The sequence below is a fragment of the Thermobia domestica genome, unplaced genomic scaffold, assembly GCF_964235325.1.
Source record: "Thermobia domestica unplaced genomic scaffold, izTheDome1.hap1.1 HAP1_SCAFFOLD_339, whole genome shotgun sequence".
NCBI lineage: Eukaryota > Metazoa > Arthropoda > Insecta > Zygentoma > Lepismatidae > Thermobia > Thermobia domestica.
In genome coordinates, this window is record NW_027656052.1 from 103,643 (window position 1) to 122,304 (window position 18,662).

General features: G+C 36.7%; 1 protein-coding gene across 1 annotated transcript in view; it reads left to right on the forward strand.

Annotated features, from left to right (window-relative positions):
• Positions 1-18,662, forward strand: part of LOC145676757 (bestrophin-4-like) — a 90,281-nt gene that overhangs the window by 11,344 nt on the left and 60,275 nt on the right. The window contains exons 2-3 of the mRNA XM_081747568.1: positions 1,670-1,841; positions 9,170-9,299. Of these exons, the coding sequence (XP_081603694.1) occupies positions 1,722-1,841; positions 9,170-9,299 (250 nt within the window). The 5' untranslated portion in view covers positions 1,670-1,721. The remainder of the gene's footprint in view (positions 1-1,669; positions 1,842-9,169; positions 9,300-18,662) is intronic.

Consider the following 18,662-nt stretch of genomic DNA (forward strand, 5'->3'; position numbering starts at 1 on the left):
CCATTGATATTTCACAGACTTAAAGATCTATGATTAGAGATTGCGTATTCTTATGTGTGGAAGATAATCTCAGGTAAGTGTCCGCAATTATGGGCTTACAGATACAGGCCCTGTATAGCACATGCTTCTTGACAGAGGTCAACACTTCTGATCCGAATGTCCATATTTCTGAACAAATATTGTACTTGAGGTGCTGTATTGTTTATTCTTTGTTCAGATACACTATGTTCTTCAGATAATCCCAAAGAAAGTATTAAAGAGGAGTAAGGTCAGGCGAACGGGAGGGCCAGTTTATGTTAGTGTTTCGCGAGATTGGCCAAGAATAGTCCTCAGAAGCCCAATTGAGGCCCTTGGCGTATGTCCTGTGGCCCCATCTTGTTGAAAGCACATCTCAAGCATGTTGTCCACTGCAGGATGCACAATAGTATCAATCATGTTTTGATATTGATCACCAATCATCGTTACTGCATTTCCTGCATCATCTGGAAAGAACTATAACCCAACATTTATGACGTTGTACCACCCCTCACAGTGTACTTCACAGGATGCAGTTCGCTTGGGTGTTCACTGCCCCAAAACGTGTTGACACATATAATGATTCATGTGCTACACTGGGCCCGTATCTGAGAGGCCCATAGTGGTGAACATTTACCTAAGATTATGTTTCACACATAAGTGTGAACAATCTCCCATCCTTGAGCTTTAAGTTCGTGAAATATCAATGGAAACTAATGATAAATAAAATAACGCTATTCATAGTTATATGCCCTTCGTGACTGTTGGTACACCCTATATATATATATAAAGGAATTTATTTGGTTTACTAAAATCTCCCAGAAATATTTATCCTAACCGTGTGTCCGTCCGGGAGACACAAAATCTCAAAAGCTACTTGATGGATCACCGTCAGTTTTGGGCAGGATGTAGAGTCAAAAGTTAAAAAACCGAGTTCATTAATGAATGTGGTCCATCCAGCTTATTCCAAGTTATGTATAATCAAAAATCGATTCCTCTTGTATTCCTATGGGATCACCCTTCTTGACAGACTACCCGCAGTGCTATTGATGTTATCGGGTTAGTATAATGCTCAGGATGCAAAATATTAATCTGCCCATGGAATACAGCATTAAAATGAAACTAAATGGACTTTGTATTCGACAAATCTAACAACTTAATTATTTTCTATTTTCAAATATTAATTCACATTTTGTTTTAAAGTTTTTGAGAATAGAGTGGAAGATGGGGAGGAAATGCAAAGGTTCAAACTTAAGTTTTTCACGTTGTGTACACTGTACAAACCAAATTCCCTCACGTGATGTACATTGTGACACTAACTTATTCACGTATACACTGTGACAAACCAAACTTCTTCATGTGGTTTACGCTGTGACGCTAACATATTTTTCACGTTGTATATACTGTCAAACCAAACTTCTTCACATGCTATATACTTTGATGCTGATAATTTTCACGTTGTATATACTGTGACAAACTAAACTCCTTTGCGTGGTGTACACTGTGACGCTGGTAATTGTTTTTTTTTTTCTTATATCGATCCGGGTGACTGGAATTCGGATAATTGTAGCTCTATTGTATTAATAATTTATGCATTTCTCGTTACTGTAATATACAATATACTGTAAATCTATTGTTTTTTTTTCTTTTGCAGAGTGTTCGAGAAAATTCGACAGTATTTCAGTACACAAAGCGAGAATATTCCTATGTCATTCGTATTAGGTTTTTATGTAACGTTAATTGTGAGAAGATGGTGGGAACAATATAGGCTCCTTCCGTGGCCGGATTCGCTAGCGCTATTCGTAAGTGCTGCCATACCTGGGCAGGTAAGTGTAGCAAACTCATTATTTATTTCTCTGGTTATTTTTTTTTAAATTCTGTAGGTATAAAACACACATCTCTGACATGCGTAGGAATAATTTTAAAAACTTAAATCTTGAATTTAATTCATTACGAGGGAGCATCAGAAACTAAGGTTACAAGGCCGATATTGCTGGAGTTTCATCTGTTAGAGAGGAATAAGGAGTGTGTGGTAATTTTATTATATGGTGTTGGCAACTGTGCAGAGTTTCAGCTACCTGCCGCCTACGATGCTAGTTGTAGACACAATTCCACACAAATGGCGTAGATGTAAAACACAAATGGCGACTTATTTGGAAAACTGGCCTCGTGAAGAAATCCGCTCACTTGAACGATTTCTGTGGACAAAACATGCTGAAATTCACCGACAGCTGGTAGAGATTTACGGAGAGGCTGTAATGTCTCGTCAGCGTGTCGCAGAATGGTGTTGAAAGTTTATGGTTGGTAGAGAAAACGTCACCGACGAGAAGCGCAGTGGCCGCTGACCCAGCACGCTGGAACATTATCGACCACCCTCCCTACAGCTCGGACCTCGCTTCAAGCGACTTTCACCTATTCCCGTACTTATAGGAGCTGGTAAGAGGCTGTCGCTTCGCTTCAAATGAGGAGGTGAAACACTTCGGGACAACATTGCTGAACACGCAAAGACTCAGGATTTTTACCAGAAGGGAATATTTAAACTCACCCCACGATGAGACAAGCGCCTCAACCGATATGGAGACTGTCTTAAAATAATCTAATGTGTGTTCTATCTGTTGGCTGTATTGGTTGTATGAAATAATAGATACACGTTTCACTTCAAGATATGTAACCTTACTTTCTGATCACCCCTCTAATATCTATCCTAAGTGAGGATTAACAATTTTTCATTGGGTATATCAACAATGGGATATTAATAGCAGTAACAATGAAGGAAACACATTGTTGAAAAGAACGATTTTCATTACTAGCATGTTGCGCTAGCACGCTCGGCTACGAGGGCCGACATCGTTGAAAAGAAGGCGGGTATGGGCGTATACTTAGGTACTATAATGAAGGTAGCAGTGATGCAGCCGGTCACTCACCATACCCAGAACCCAGTCTAACCTGGAGAACTACAAATCTGCTTATCAGCATTTTTATATAGAGTAATAATGAATCTTCAGCATTTGAATTGCTAAAGTTGAGAGTAGAACCAGTTATATATATTTTTAAATTCAGAATTATGGCTTCGACGTAGGACTGCTAACTCTTACATAGGGCTTCAACATAGGGTACCCGCTCATAATATTTGTATTTTAAATCTTGAAATATGTAATTGAGCCTAACAAACATACTGGTCAGTTGGCAATAGGATCGAAACTGAGTGCAATTTTTGCTTCCTATTTGAGATAAGTTGACAACAACACCTTTCCAACTGTCCGGTATTTTAGCGGACAATTCGGTTTTTGATCTTGTTATCCAATGTCCGGTACGACGTCAAAACTGGATGTTAAATGTTCGGTAATTTTTCCTCTTACTATAAGCACGGCCAACAAGAGATGGTCTCTGACGTTTCTTACCACATGCGGTAGGACATTCCAGCCCCTACTTTGATACCAGTGTTACCAACCACGATCACTCTGTCTTATACCATTAATTAAATTGCCACTACAGTTGCACCGAAAAAAAAAACCTTGACACGCGAGTAGTGGCAATGTCACTCCGAGCTGTCAGAGACGTTCTCTTACTGGACGCACTATAGTCCTATTTTCTAGTGACGAAAAGTATCTATCGTTTGTCGATGAATATGGTTAAAGCAGAGCTTATAATTAGCTTTGATATCGACCTGTCGTGCGCGGAATATGCTGAAGAGTTGAAGATAGGAAAATTTACTGAACTTATCAAAACTGCTAAAGTTCAACAAAAATACATTTTCAAGAGCGCAGCTAGCACCGCTTCATGCTCAGTTACATCTTCCAATTAAATAATACATCCACATCCAGTAAAAGTCTGAAGGCATTATGAGACATTACCAGTCCCAGTGAAGCCAGAAAGATTTATTTTTATAGTATGTTTTGTGCATGCTATAATTACCGGTATATTGCCAATTATATTTGCTTTTCTGTTTTAAATACAATGGTAGACGAGCTCATACGATTCGGATTCCACGTTAATCAGTATGTCCACGTCTCATATAGCCTCGCTGCTGAAAGGGACGTTGAACTCAAAATCAACTACAAAAATTACATGTGCCGACTCAACCAAAAAACTGAAATAAGTTAGTTTAATAAATGGCTCAGAGTTCAGAAGTAAGTTATTAAATTCGAACTCCGAATCGCTCGCTCAATTTTATGTGAAATAACCACTTTCAGGGTTTTCACATTTTTTGACGAGCGATGATATTACAATCTTTAAGAGCATATGTGCTCCAGTACGGTGTCCGGTATTTCCATGTTCAAAAGTTGGCAACTCTGCTTCGATACCACAATTTGGATAAGAGTTTACGGTAGGGTGACCAACCGTCCCGTAAAAATGGGATTGTCCCGATTTTTCACTACCATTCCCGGTGTCCCGAAAAATTTTCCCGGGACGCCAGAATGTCCCGTATTTACGTACATTGGGTACAAAAAACTTTCCAATCTAAAATTTCCCAATTTATATCATTATTTTCTAAGCTATGTGATTATATTTTAATATGTCTAATTACTGAGCATCATCATTACGACGTTTGCGATATTGGAAGTGGTGGCTGCATTGTTTTCCCTCCTAGGCCTCTCCCTCAAAGACTCCCACTCCGCAGACGGCAGTGCAAGGGGCTAAAAAGTCTTATGAAAAACAAACTGTTTTTACTCTGTTTCGGGCGGTGGAAGACTGAGGTGCTGTCACCAGTACAGTACAGTGTTTCCGTGATTTAACTAAGATGTAACATACTGTCATTGACGAAAGGGGGAACAAAGGTTAGAACTATAAAACTGAAAGAAAGAAAAAAAAAAAAGTAATTGTAAGTAAAATAATGTTTAAAAGTAAGAAAAAGAAAATAAAGGGAGTTGGAATCTGATGTTGAGAGTAATTCGTTATAAATTCTGCCGATGACAGATTTTGTTGATTGACAGATATTGATGAATGTTTCATATATTTTTTCATATTCCATGTTTCATATTCAAAGTGTAAATTTGCCCTTTTTTGTGAAAGATAGAAAGAAAGAAAGAAAGAGAGAGAGAGAGAGAGAAATAGAGAACGGAGAGGCAAAAATTATATATTTAGGGCGCAACCTATCCAAAAGTAAAAAGTTGTCCCGTTTTTTCTAGTTGATAATTTGGTCACCCTAGTTTACGGGGATATGAGATCGTAAGGGCACTATAACAACGTTTAATAGTAACTACTTAGTAATTTATTCCAGATTATGGGGATGTTTGCATGGTATATTTTAAAATAAAGGTCAACAAATTTAACTGAATGGAGTATAGCGCCTGATACCGACAAAGCCATGTTCCAGACGATTTTTTCCCCCGCAGATTGTGGACATTTCATTCCTATCTCCACTTTGCTGTTGTGCTTCTGCTGCGTGAATACCCTAAAATATGTAAATAATTTTAATTTAGTTCCTTTTGTAAATATCTCCCTAATTAAAATGGGCAGTGAAGCAAAAATAACAAGGTAAGGTGTGTTACATTTTTTTTTAGTTACAAAATGGCGGAACCTGTCCTTGAAAGTTTAATTCATTGTTTCCTTCACTGTTTTTTAATTTTTTTTTCGCAACCGATCGCCAAAACTCTTTTTTTAGAAAGCACCGGAAAATGCTGCTAGAGGGGGCGGGGCGGGTGTTAATTTTCTTTTTGGAATAAATAAAAAGACATGAATAAAAATACATTATTGAATAGTGGCGTTGTTCGGTGTTGAAAGAGAGAGGTCACTAGTTCTGGCATGGGAATCCCCCTGTGGTGCATTGCAGAACGAATCTCTTCAATTACAGATAAATCTCAGGAATAAATTGCAGCATCCGGCCTTGCTACAGGGTTTAAACAGGATGCTTACTTACTCGGCTGAATATTCTTTTTTTCTGTTTTCTTTGTTCGTGTTTTCGCTGGCAGTTTCTCCGAAACCAAGGTGGTGATATAACCCTCGTAGTTATCTGCATATAATTGGATAGGTATCTCACTGAAATGTATAAGTCGTGCAATTGCAATTTTTTTTCTGTATAAGTCGTGCAATTGCAATTTTTTTTTCTTTTCCTACGGTGATTGATTTTCGGTGTATATCTTATTGTGCAACCTTTGCGCAGTTTCATTTTCTTAAATAATACCGACTAATATCATCGTTGTGTTTCAAGGACACACTTTGAAGATATTATTTAGTTGCCAATGTGACCTTCATCTTTCTTTTGCATTATTCAGAATATAGCAAAGAAGCAAGGAATATTCTTGTGCATTATTCAGAATATAGCAAAGAAGCAGAGAATATTTCTTGTGCATTATTCAAAATATAGCAAAGAAGCAGAGAATATTTCTTGTGCATTATTCAGAATATAGCAAAGCAGCAGGGAATATTTCTTTTGCATTATTCAGAATATAGCGAAGAAGCAGGAAATATTATATCATGAAGATAAAGGAAAGATTATTTTTGTATTTTCAACAAAAAATTGAGAAAAGACGGCCTAGTTCTGAAATAATTTCTCATCAGATATTGTAATGTACGAAATAGAAGCGTGAACATTGTTAAAAGTCCTATTTAAAAAAATAAAAAATGGTTATGGAGAAGAACGTAGAAATTAGCTTGGAGGCCCGGAGGAAGTCTGAGGAAATATTGCGAAAAACCGGGGAGAGAAAATATATATATTTTTTAAAGAAATTAGAGAGTGGAGAAAAAGCACTTCAGGATATTGGTTGTGAACAAGTTATATTCTGAGAAGCATTGAAGGGACAAGCCGCGAATTTCATGACCCATGATCCTGAAGCAGTTAGACCCAATGACCGTGGCACGAATTAATCCAACGGCAGATCCGGAGACAACGAAATTGCGTCATACATATGGATACTATATAGAGGCTCTTAGGCTATACTTCCAAGCAAAATTCTCTTGTTTCTCTTTTCTCACTATGGAGAATATGAATGAAGCTGTAATGTAACTCTTACAAGCATGACTTTCTCTTGTTTCTCTTTTCTCACTATGAAGAGTATGAATGGAGCTGTTAATGTAATTCTTACAAGCATGATTTTCTCTTCTTTCTCTTTTCTCACTATGAAGATTATGAATGAAGCTGTTAATGTAATTCTTACAAGCATGATTTCTCTCTTTTCTCACTATGGAGAATATGAATGAGACTGTTAATGTAATGCTAACAAACACGATTCTCTTCTCTCTCTCACTCACACACTTTTCTCACTAAATCTATCGTTGTCACTCCTCTTCTTGTTAGAGGTAGTAGTGACACCGAGACTTGCTCGAGACGAGACCGAGATAGAGCGGGACACGGGACAAAAGGGGGAGCAAATGCTAGTTCTGATCATTTGATGTGTCCCAAGTGTTTTAAAGCAGTGCTATTCAACCGGGGGTACGCGAAGATGTTTCTCGGTGTACGTAAATAAAATGATCATAGTTGAAGAAAATTTTGAAATTTCTCATGTTAATTTTTTTCAGATGTGCTGTTTAAATAGTCTTTTGATTGATACACTGATTGTCCTTTTGTTGGGCCTCTATTTGTCTTCCCTTTTTAATCAACACAACATGTGTATTAAGTTTAATAAGTTCATTTCGATGTAATTTCTTTTAAACAACTTCGGGGGTACACAATTCGATGGCGAACTGTGTCTAGGGGTACGCGAGAAAAAAAATGTTGAATATCACTGTTTTAAAGAGCACAAAATTTTGAGTTCAGATTCAATATATTTTATTCTCTTTTCAGCCATTTTATATATGCAGTAAAAGAGGATGTTGTAAACATGATCTGAAACTTAATTCGTGAATTAAATACGTAATGTTTTAATTTCCAACATCATATTTCTCCTCACAAGTTAGGAATTCTCCAGGGAAAGACATATTTTAAAAAAATGTATTGATCTTTTTACTACAGCCGTTCACATAGGCGCCGACTTGAAAATATTTGGGGGGGCAAAACAATGAATAAGTATATCACCATATTCAGCTGTTTTCTGTCAACTGCTTGATAAAGCCACCCCAGAATTCGGTCCGCTGCGAAATGCACGACCTGAGTCAAATTTTCCTAAAGGGATTAAAACAAATTCAAGTTGAAAATTTTGGAATTTCATTGCAAGTTTGCGCACCACATTGATCTTCACTTGTCATATCAATACTGCTAGAGTGTTAGTTGAAGCTTCAGTGCTCTATTATACACAGTTTTGAAAATGGCATTTCCTATAGAATAAGAAGGCTGTTCCTAATATTGAATTAAAGGCACGACGAAATTTGCGACGGACATTCTCTTTGTTAATGTTTACTCGACTGGATGATATTGGGGGGGAGGACCTTACTTTTAAATATTGGGGGAAAAGTGTCCTTCCCCCCCCGAAGTCGGCCCCTATGACCGTTCATATATATATATATATATATATATATATATATATATATATATATATATATATATATATAATAAAAAGGGGATCTCCAACTTTCGTTTAAATGTCTTCAGATTGGAATAGAGTATGAACAGATATTCTGAATAACATAGTGTAAAATCATGTAAAGGAAAAGAGCATCGGCTTAAACAATAGAATTGGTTAGACCTATCAAGGTGTCAGCATTTTACATTAAAAACGTATAAGAAACTGTATAATAATATTTCTCGTTAAAAATAAATAAAAAATACTAACGAATAGAAATGCTTAAAAAGGATCTTAAAAATTTAATTTTAAGAGTCTGACTTACTAAAAATAATGCAAAATTTGCCATTTTTCTTTTGCTTGTTTATTCATAAGTGAAAGGAGATAATGAAATGCAACTTACCACAATCATAGATAATGTTATTCTACAACAGAAAATATAAACCTGAAGAATTTTCAGTGTTGCCATTCATTGAAATTACAGTATTGCCAGAATAACAATTCCCCGCAAAATCTAAGTTAAGGCAGCGACTAGAGGAACGAACTCGAACTGTATTTGATGATGTATCATGTTGTTTTGGTATCCTGTGAGCTACTATTAAAATAACATTATTTAATTTTAATATCTGTATGTTAAAACTATTTTGTTTATTACAAAATAAATACAACTGGTTAATTGCTGTTAATATATTCAAAATATTAACCTTGCTTTTAGTCCGCAATAATCTTAATTTACTTTCATCGTTTGACCTTTTTTTTTTTTATGTCTGTTGCAGGACGAACGGGGAAGACTGATGCGTCGAAATATAGTCCGTTACGCCATGTTGTCCTACGTAATAACGCTTCACCAAGTTAGTCTTCGAGTTAAACGACGCTTTCCAACATGGCAGCATATGGTGGATGCAGGTAAGGAGTTACGTTATATCTATCATTAGTATTCTTCACTCAATCCTAAATTGTGATCATAGGTAAAGTGTCCAGTTCTTACTGTTCAATATGGCTGCCATTAACTGCTTTGAAAAGGTAAGTACGGCCTTTAAATACAAATAATTAGTGATGAGCAAATGCAAGACCAAGACCAAGACCTGGGTGGTCTTGGTCTTGGTCTTGGTCTTGCACATCCAGTCTTGGTCTTGGTCTTGGTCTTGCACACCCAGTCTTGGTCTTGGTCTTGGTCTTGCTGCAAGAGTCTTGCAAGTCTTGCTTTTAAGAAATTTTATGCTTTTCATACATAAATTTTACTCTGGATAAATTCTACAATGCGCCAATAGTAACGGAAATACATTGTATGTTTCTAAATAAAATATAGTTTACCTTCGTGTAAGTATGATGATAGTATACAACATGGGTGATAACCTTTATTTTCTTTTCAATGAGTCCCCACGCTTCACTACTTATAAGATAAATTACAACGTTTCGTAATCCTTTTATATTTTTTAATAGATTCAATACTCTACTGGTTGGGGAGACGCATGAAAGAATATCAAAACGGGACAGATTACTGAAATACCACAAATTGCTAAATTATTTTTACACTCTAAAGGCGTCAGATATATATATTTTTTAATTTTCAACTAAGATTAGCTAATCTTTGTATTGAACAAACTTCCAATTAAATATTGAGATTTTATTTTACTGATTCCAATATGTACTCTATGGAACAGAAATACGGACATTACGCAAAATCGATGGGAAAAAAAATATTGGAGGCTTTCGATAAAAGGAGATAATTAGCTTGGTTGAACGAAAAACGAATGAGAAGGTGTTAGAAATAGTAGCAGTAGGGGAGAAAAGAATTTTAGATGTAATTAAAAGGAGGAAAAGGAACTGATTGAGTCATTGGCTGAGGAGGAACTTTATTATGAGGGACACGCTAGATAATATGGTGGAAGGAAAGAGAGGGAGGGGGCAAAGGAGGCTCTAGTTGAAGGAAGATGTTAAGAGTCTTCATCCCGGCGAAAGTAAAATACCGCTAATTTTACATTAATTATGTGATATCCTCAAATAGATAAAAGATAATCGAAATGTGGAACAAGAGCGCCCTAGACAATAATATTTTGCATGAGAAACCGTTATCACGACTCACTTATCTGCTTTCGATTTCGAGCCATTTTGAAAATCGGCATTTATTTTCGCGTTTCTAAACAGCTGAAAACGGAAAGCCACAAGGTGACTTGTGATAACGGTACCTCACGCAAAATAATATTGTCTAGGGCGCTCTTGTTCCATATTTCAATTATATTTTATCTATTTGAAGGTATCACATAATTACTGTAAAATTAGCGGTATTTTAATTTCGCCGGGATGAAGACTCTTAAAACAGAAAATTGCTACATCAAGACGAAGAGACTAGCCTAGCTGAGGACCACCGTATATCGAATTTTCTGAGTTGCCACAAGTGTCCTGCCAATAATGGTAGAATAGTTATGATGATGATATGTTAGCAATATTGGCCTTCCCCCCCCCAAAAAAAAAAAGAGAAATTAAAATAATAACGATTATAATCAAACTTCTTAATATTTTAGTATAACTTGAGTAAAAACTGTAAACGACTCGACTGTCCATGTCTTTTGTGTAAACTCAACTTATACAAATACTTTTGACCTATATTAGAAATACAAAAACACAGCATCAAACTCCAAGTTATTTGAAATACTGTACAAAACCACTCTCACTTGTGAATATGGATTATTTATTGTTGTATAATATTATATCGCTCAATCCTCGTGTGCCATATACCTGAGGAGGCTAAAAGTTATATTGATAAACATCAACGTATAAGCACCCGCCCAAGAAACCAAACTTGCGGTCACATACAGGGCCGTGCAGTGGAAACTCAGCGCACGGGGCGAGAGTATGCGACGGCGCCCCCATACATATATTCCAAGTAATCTTTCCTATCTTTTTCCTTTATTCTCCCGAATTTTTCTCCCCCCTTACTTCGTCGCCCGGGGCGGTTGCCCCGCTCGCTCCTCCCCACCTCACAACCCTGGTCACATACACAAGTTTTTGTCAATGTAATGAAAATGTTATTTAGATATTAAGTTTTTGAACACACATTAAAAATTTCTAACGGATGCTTGATCCTCTTTGCCAAGGCCATAACCATGTAGTCGGCACCTATGATGTACGGAGTTACCGATGTTCAACACTACATTTCTCTTTAGTTTTAGAAGAAGAACACCATTAATACGTTTTGAAATGATGTAGTATCTAGTTTTACGTGCCACGATTATGCACCGAGACTAAGAGAGATGGTGATGATGAGAAATGAATGAAATGGTAGAATGAAGAAAGTAGGAGGAAACAGGAAAACCCCGAGAAAACCTACACACATGGTCTCTATCCACCAAAAAAGCTCACATGGTGCAAGTTGGGATCAAACTAGGGATCCCAGCATCAAAGGGGAACGCTCTACTACTGAGCCAGTACTTGTGCAAGACTCTTGCGCAAGAGTCTTGGTCTTGGTCTTGGTCTTGGTCTTGCATCGGGATTCCTGGTCTTGGTCTTGGTCTTGGTCTTGCATGCAAGACTCTTGCAAAAACTGCAAGACCAAGACTCTTGCGCTCATCACTACAAATAATGGTGATGATTATAAAATCTCAGAAATAAAGTAAGACATAATGCATCAAAATCGATCTTTTTTTAAAAACAAATTACCATATAACGTAGCCTAGATGTTAAATCTCAAGGGGGTAACTTATCCCTAATCGGGATAAATTTACCCCATTGTGGATTGATTTTAATTCTAAGCGTAAACTTCTCAAAATACAACGCATCATATTTGTTAAAAATCGAATAATTTCCTCGAAAGTTATCGCGGAACTAATTTTTTTTAAACATCAGATGCGATTAAGTTCAATTCGTCGCTCTTGATTGATTTTCTACATGCATTGGAGATGATTGTGCTTGCGTCACAGAAAATAAACGCTATATCGCATTAAAATTCAATCATTTTGGCCAACTTTATCGAAGAAAATTATTCTCTTATCATATTATTTAAATAAGGAGATCAAAAATTTGGGATAACATATCCCTTTTCATCCCTTAACACTTGACCAATAAGTAAAATGATCAGTGCTATAAAGAAAATATATACTATACACTTTCTTTTATCTGAATGGATTTTTTTTTAACGTAGGTTTATAATGGGCAAAGTTACAACGTGAGGTAGGCAACCCCAAACGATAGGCTTATTTCTTCAACCTGAATGAAGGCACACACCGCGAAAGTTATCGTGGAAGAGGACGAATAGACACGCAAATCTCTATCATGTTAGCTTCGCTATGTTTGCTTGAACTATGATGATTTGATTGTCGTAACTAAAGAATATAATGAATAAATAATTTCATTTATATTATATAAAGAATATCACAACATCTCTTGATCTCTTAATAGTCTAGTGCTTAGAACGCGTGTATAATTTGCTGTGTATACTGAGTGAAGTAGCTGAAGTAGTAAAGCGTTGGCTTCGCATTTGGGAGGTCGTGGGTTCGATTTCCGCTGCCGACCATTCTGATTGTGGTTTTCCTCAGTACTACCAGGCAAATGCCGGGATGGTACAGACGGAAAAGAAAGTTTTTGACAGTTGACAATTTTCTTTTCCCAATAACTCGGGAACAAATTAATTAGTTTCGATCTTTTTGTTACCCTTAGAATAGTTATAGTTTGATTACTTGCCAAAATCAGCACTCTAATAGATTAATTTGTTGTTGAGTTATAAAGAAAAGAAATTTTGTCAACTGAAGAATACTTTCTTTCGTGACTGTACCTACTAAACAGGCCCTGGCCAATACCTTTCCAAATCCTTTAAATTGTTATTATTTGTTGTTAGATATCCAGTATAAAATGACCTCTGGGCTGTATCTAATGATTGTGAAATAAATAAATAAATAAATAAAATAACATGGTCCCATTTGGAGAGCATGAACGCAGTACACTGATTCAGGTGAGGTCTTACTTTACACTATACGTAGGTAGGGTTTCCATTCGTTCAGCATTTAACCTGCTTTTTTTTTTTTTTTTTATATAAATATTTTTCACCATGTCCGGCAGACATGTATTTATTTATTTATTTATTGAATTGTCCGGCATTTAACCGTATTTGCATCTTGGTTTGCATTTTGTCTTTTAAAAAATACAAGAAATAGAAATTCTTAAACTGTTTGCGTCAGATTAAGATCTTTCGTTCAGAATGAATTCTCAGAAATAGAATATACTTTCTAATGTGCATATATTTCACAACAAAATTTCTACTGTAGAATAATAATAATAATTAAGTAGGAGTCAAGTTACATTGTTTCGTCACTAAATAATGTGAAAGACAGGCTGGAAATTTTAGAGACGTTAAGTTAATCTTTGAAATCACTCTTAGAAAATGGTTTGGGAAGACAATGTAATAGATTCGAAAAGTTTTTTTTTTTTTTTTTTTTTTTTTTTTTTTTTTTTACGAAGTATCGATTACTTTCTTCCTCTTAGGAAAAATTAATTAGCTCTTTGAAAGAATTTGAGTGTTTTCAATGCATTATCCTAAATATAAAGTCTAAAATGTTAATTCGAAATACACCCAAAACCAGAGGAGACTCGAAACTTTTTGGTCAATTTATAAGGGCCATTCAATAAGTTTTGCACAGATGGTTATAATATTACTATTGGTTGCAATATGACGAAGTCATTTTAGGTTAACATACTTTGATTCTCTGGCTACAAGACCATATCACTTAATGTAGCTTCCATATGCTGTGACGCATCTCGTCCAGCGTTCGTCCCATGCCTTGAATGCACTTCGGTAATATTCAGGTCGCTAACTTTTACACTATTGTTTCATACAAGAAATGTATGTAATACACTTTCGAATGTTTCTCCTCGCAGGTGGGTCTTCTGACGACCAAATAGACAGAAATCCGAAAGAGCCAATACAAAACTATTGGGAGGCTAAGGGACGATTTCCCATTCCATTTTTATGATTTTCTTCTGCGTCATCATGGTTGTGTGCGGTTGGCATTGTCGTGATGGAGTTCGATGAGCTTACGTTGCAGCTCCGGTTCTTGATCTGGAGATAACGTCGTACCTTATCCAGTGACAAACTATAGCAGTCTGTGGAGCTATATTTTAAGAATTCGGTGAATGACACTGCACTGATCCCAGAAAAAGGAGGCCAAAATTTGCTATCCCGATCTGGAAAGTCTAGGTTTATGAATTGATGTTGCTGTCTCATCACTTGTTTCGAGCAGGAATTCCATTACTGACCGTTGTCGGGTCCTGGTGTTTACTTCAGTGTCCATTGTGGTTTAGTAGGAAACAGCAATTATTACGATTTGAAGGTAAAGGATCAAAGTATGTTAACCTAAAATTTCATCTTCATATTGCAACTATATCCATCTGTGCAAAACTTATTGAACACTCTTTGCATTTCACAATTTGTGGTGTAAAAATAGCTTTGAAATTTGTCAGCTTTATTTTGCAATTGCAAACAGTCGTGCAGTGACCAAAAAAGGTTTTTTAAATGAACGCTCAATAAACAAAAGAAAACAAAGTTCCACGTTTTAATGAAAAAATCCGTCATTTCCTGAAAGAATGTTCAGTATTCGATAGTTTAAATATGGTAATCCTAACTGCAGTTCTTGTCTTATATAGCCTCGCTGCTGATAAAGGACTCAAATGGAAACTAATCAATCCATTAACTCCTCATGAAGAAATTTAATGGTTTTTGCGCATTAAAATTGGTTTGTTACAATCTCTCTCTCTCTCTCTGTCTCTGGGCTATGGAACCCGAAGATTCAATGCCAGGTTCATCCAATTTGACTCCTGTACTTGAATCAACTGGATCCAGTTTCTACTTTGTATTATTTCTGCGAGATCCGTCTTAATATTGTCCTCTCCTCTACGCCTAAGTCTTCCTAATGGACGTTTTCCGATTGGATTTCCAGTTAAGACTTGGAAGGCGTTCCTACTTTCTTCCATTCTGGCTACATGACCTGCCTACCTCAACCTCCTAGGTTTGATGACCCTAACAATGTTTGGTAAATGCTATAAATTATGCAGTTCCTCGTTATGAAGTTTCCGCCATTACCCATTCCCGTTCCTCTTGAGTTTCTCACAATCCATCATCTTTATTTACCATACAGTAATTTATTTTGCACCGTGCTTTAATTTGTGTACAAAAATATATATATTTTTTATTTTATTTTTAGAACTTGTTCTCCAGTTTTGGTACTGTTCTGGTTTAACATTATGCAATGAGTGTCCTATAAAAAGTATACGATATTGAATATTCATTATCAGCTGAAAGATTGCGTTGAGTTTTTCCTTGTATGAAGGGTATTGGCATGGTGAAAGAGACCGACTGCTTCCAGGAATATCTTTGCAGTAGGTGTGGTAAATGGAAAACCCGGTGAAAGTGTTAGAGAAACACTAACCAACTAACCAATTCTCTGTATAGTGTACATAGAACTCCTGTCCAGAGGTTTTTAGCAGTATGTACTTTACATACCAAGCTAAGACACCAGGATATATGTATATATATTTTTTGTCATAACCGTTGGGCAAACAGCAACAAGATTTGCAAATGACAAATTATATATTCGTGTCACTCAATGGATGTTGACAACTTGTTTTAAGTATTTTTCCACGAATTTCTTTCCTTTTCTATCCCCACCTTTCTTTGCCTTCTTTAGAAATATAGTTAGTAATACACTGTTTACAAGATGAGCGGATAACTGAAAAGGAATTAAATTGTATATATTCTGTTGCAGTCTTCTTTTGTTGGTGAGATATTTGCATTTGGCTATTATTGACACTTGCCTTTCAAAATTGTTGAAGAGCTCCCTCGTGACTGAGCGGTTAGCATATGCGCCTTTGGTGTGGGAGACTTGGGTTCGATTCCCGGCGGGAGCTCGTGTTTCGGATCGCACGTTAACTTGTAGATCCATGTCTCATATAGCCTCGCTGCTGAAAAGGACGCTAAAACTAAAAATGAAATCAATCAAATTTGTTAAATTTTAGCGTACTCGTTGCGGAGCCACAGATAAACTATTTCCCAAGTAATTTGAAGAGAGTGTAAGCGAGCATCTACAGCTCACAGATGACGAGAAGAACCCTAAAACAGGGTCAGCGGGGAAAGGTCAACGACACGGTCAAGTCCATTTTCGGTTTTTGAGGTGTAATCTATATTTAGATGTCGTCTGCTACTCCGGATACTTATCTGTGTACTATTCCGTGGTGTCATTTGAAACTCCCATGCAAAAAGTGGGCGAGCCCATACCTACGTCACACTACTTCTGCTAGGGTTCTTCTCGTCATCAGTGAGCTGTACTCTTCGACTTAATCTGCATTTGTATTCCTACGTACAGTATCTGACCGTTTGTTCAACGAAATGAACTTGGCCTGTACTTTTTCCTTCGTGCCTAGGAATTAAGTATATTTCTTTTTCTTTTAGTTTTACGTCCCTCGATTATGCTCTGTATGCTAAACGAGATGGATGATTAATAAAAGTTGGTGTTGCGTACGAAACAATAAATGTCTTGTGTCGAAAGTGAGACGAGACAAGATACATAACACACTCGGTCGGAGAGGTATAAAAACCCTTCTCATGCAGCCATCCTGAGTCATGTTGATTAGAACGGTCAGTGCCGAATACAGAAATAGGATGGGAGAAAATAAACAAGTAACTAGTTTTCGATACCTGGGTGATATTATTAGTGATGATACGAAATGCGAACGTGAAATAAAAGCATGGGTAGGAATGGCGAAAAAAGCCTTTAGGAGGAAAACAATTCTGTTTTGTAGAACCTTAAAGAAAGAGTTAAGGAAAAGACTCGAAAATGTTTCGTGTGGAGTATTGTACTGCATGGGACAGAAATATGGACATTACACAAAAATGATGAAAAATGACTGGAAGATTTTGAAATGTTAGTATGAAGAAGAATGAAGAGAATTATTTGGGTCAATCGGAAAACGAATGAGAGAGTATTAGAAATGATGAAAAAAGTCTTAAATATTATTAAGAAGAGAAAGAGAAACTGGTTGGGACATTGGCTAGAAGGAACTTTATCATGAGGGACCTGATAGAGAGTATAGTGGAAGGAAAGAGAGGGAGAGGGCGAAGTAGACTACAATTAATGAACGATGTTACAACAGAAGAATCGTACATGAAAGCGAAGAGGCTAGTGGAAAACCGTGCAAGTGATCTGACAACGACGACAGAATACCCATAATAATGATGATCATGAGTAAGGTTTTTCCTCTGTTTTTCTTATTCACACCAGGTAAATGCCGGGTTCTTTCCCCACTTCCTCAGGTAGTGTGATCGCCGAGAGACGTCTTCCCTCGTACATGAACAGGCTAAAATGGCCTCAGATGCTGAAAGCCGAGAAAAATATCATTTCTAATTCCAAACAAGAAATAAGACAATTCTTTTCTTGTTTTCCAGACGTGACGAGAAATTTCAATAGTCTTGTCAACATGAGTTAATTCAAGTCGTATATCTCAAACACTCTTTTCGTCCTTCGATTTGATTTTTTCCTTTAAAAAATCATTATCAGAAGGACAGTGATTATAATATCATACGCGTTCGATGAAACCCGTCCAATCTTGATCAAAATTGGGATGTGCTAGAACTTCTCGAGCTTATTACACATAAGAAATATTGTGTGCAGAACCATGGTTCCGGAGTTATTGAACATCAAAGCTGGGGTTCGATTTGATGAAACGTCATTATATGTGATATGCTATCGACGATACTAAAGCCTGTGACAAACATCTTGGCATTTCAGCTAAACGAATAAAACACAAGTTCTGACGCGATGTTGCCGAGTGCTAAGGCGTGTGGCTATGGCTAAGCAGACGAACTACAAAGCGACCATGTGGCAGAGGATAGGCGTGGATGTGTACAAAATAAATGTGGCAATACCGCTGGACTCTCATTTGCTAGCAGCATTTAAAGGGAACTTGGAGCGCCGCCTTCAAATGCCAAGATGTTTGTCACTCCGTTTAATTCGATCTTAACCGATTGGGATGGTAGTAGACCCCGTTCAGCTGCATGTTTTCCAACTCTTTTTATTATTATTATTATTATTATTATTATTCTACTGTCCTCACTTTTTAATTATTATTATTATTTATTTGTAAAACTAGCCTCGCTGCTGAAAAGGACGTTAAACTCAAAATCAGCTCATCTCTTCCCTTGCTCTGCCTGTTTCCATTAGTAACTCATGTAACTTCCTGTACATCTTTTTGTCCTCTTCTGTATCTACTTATGTCCATTTCTTC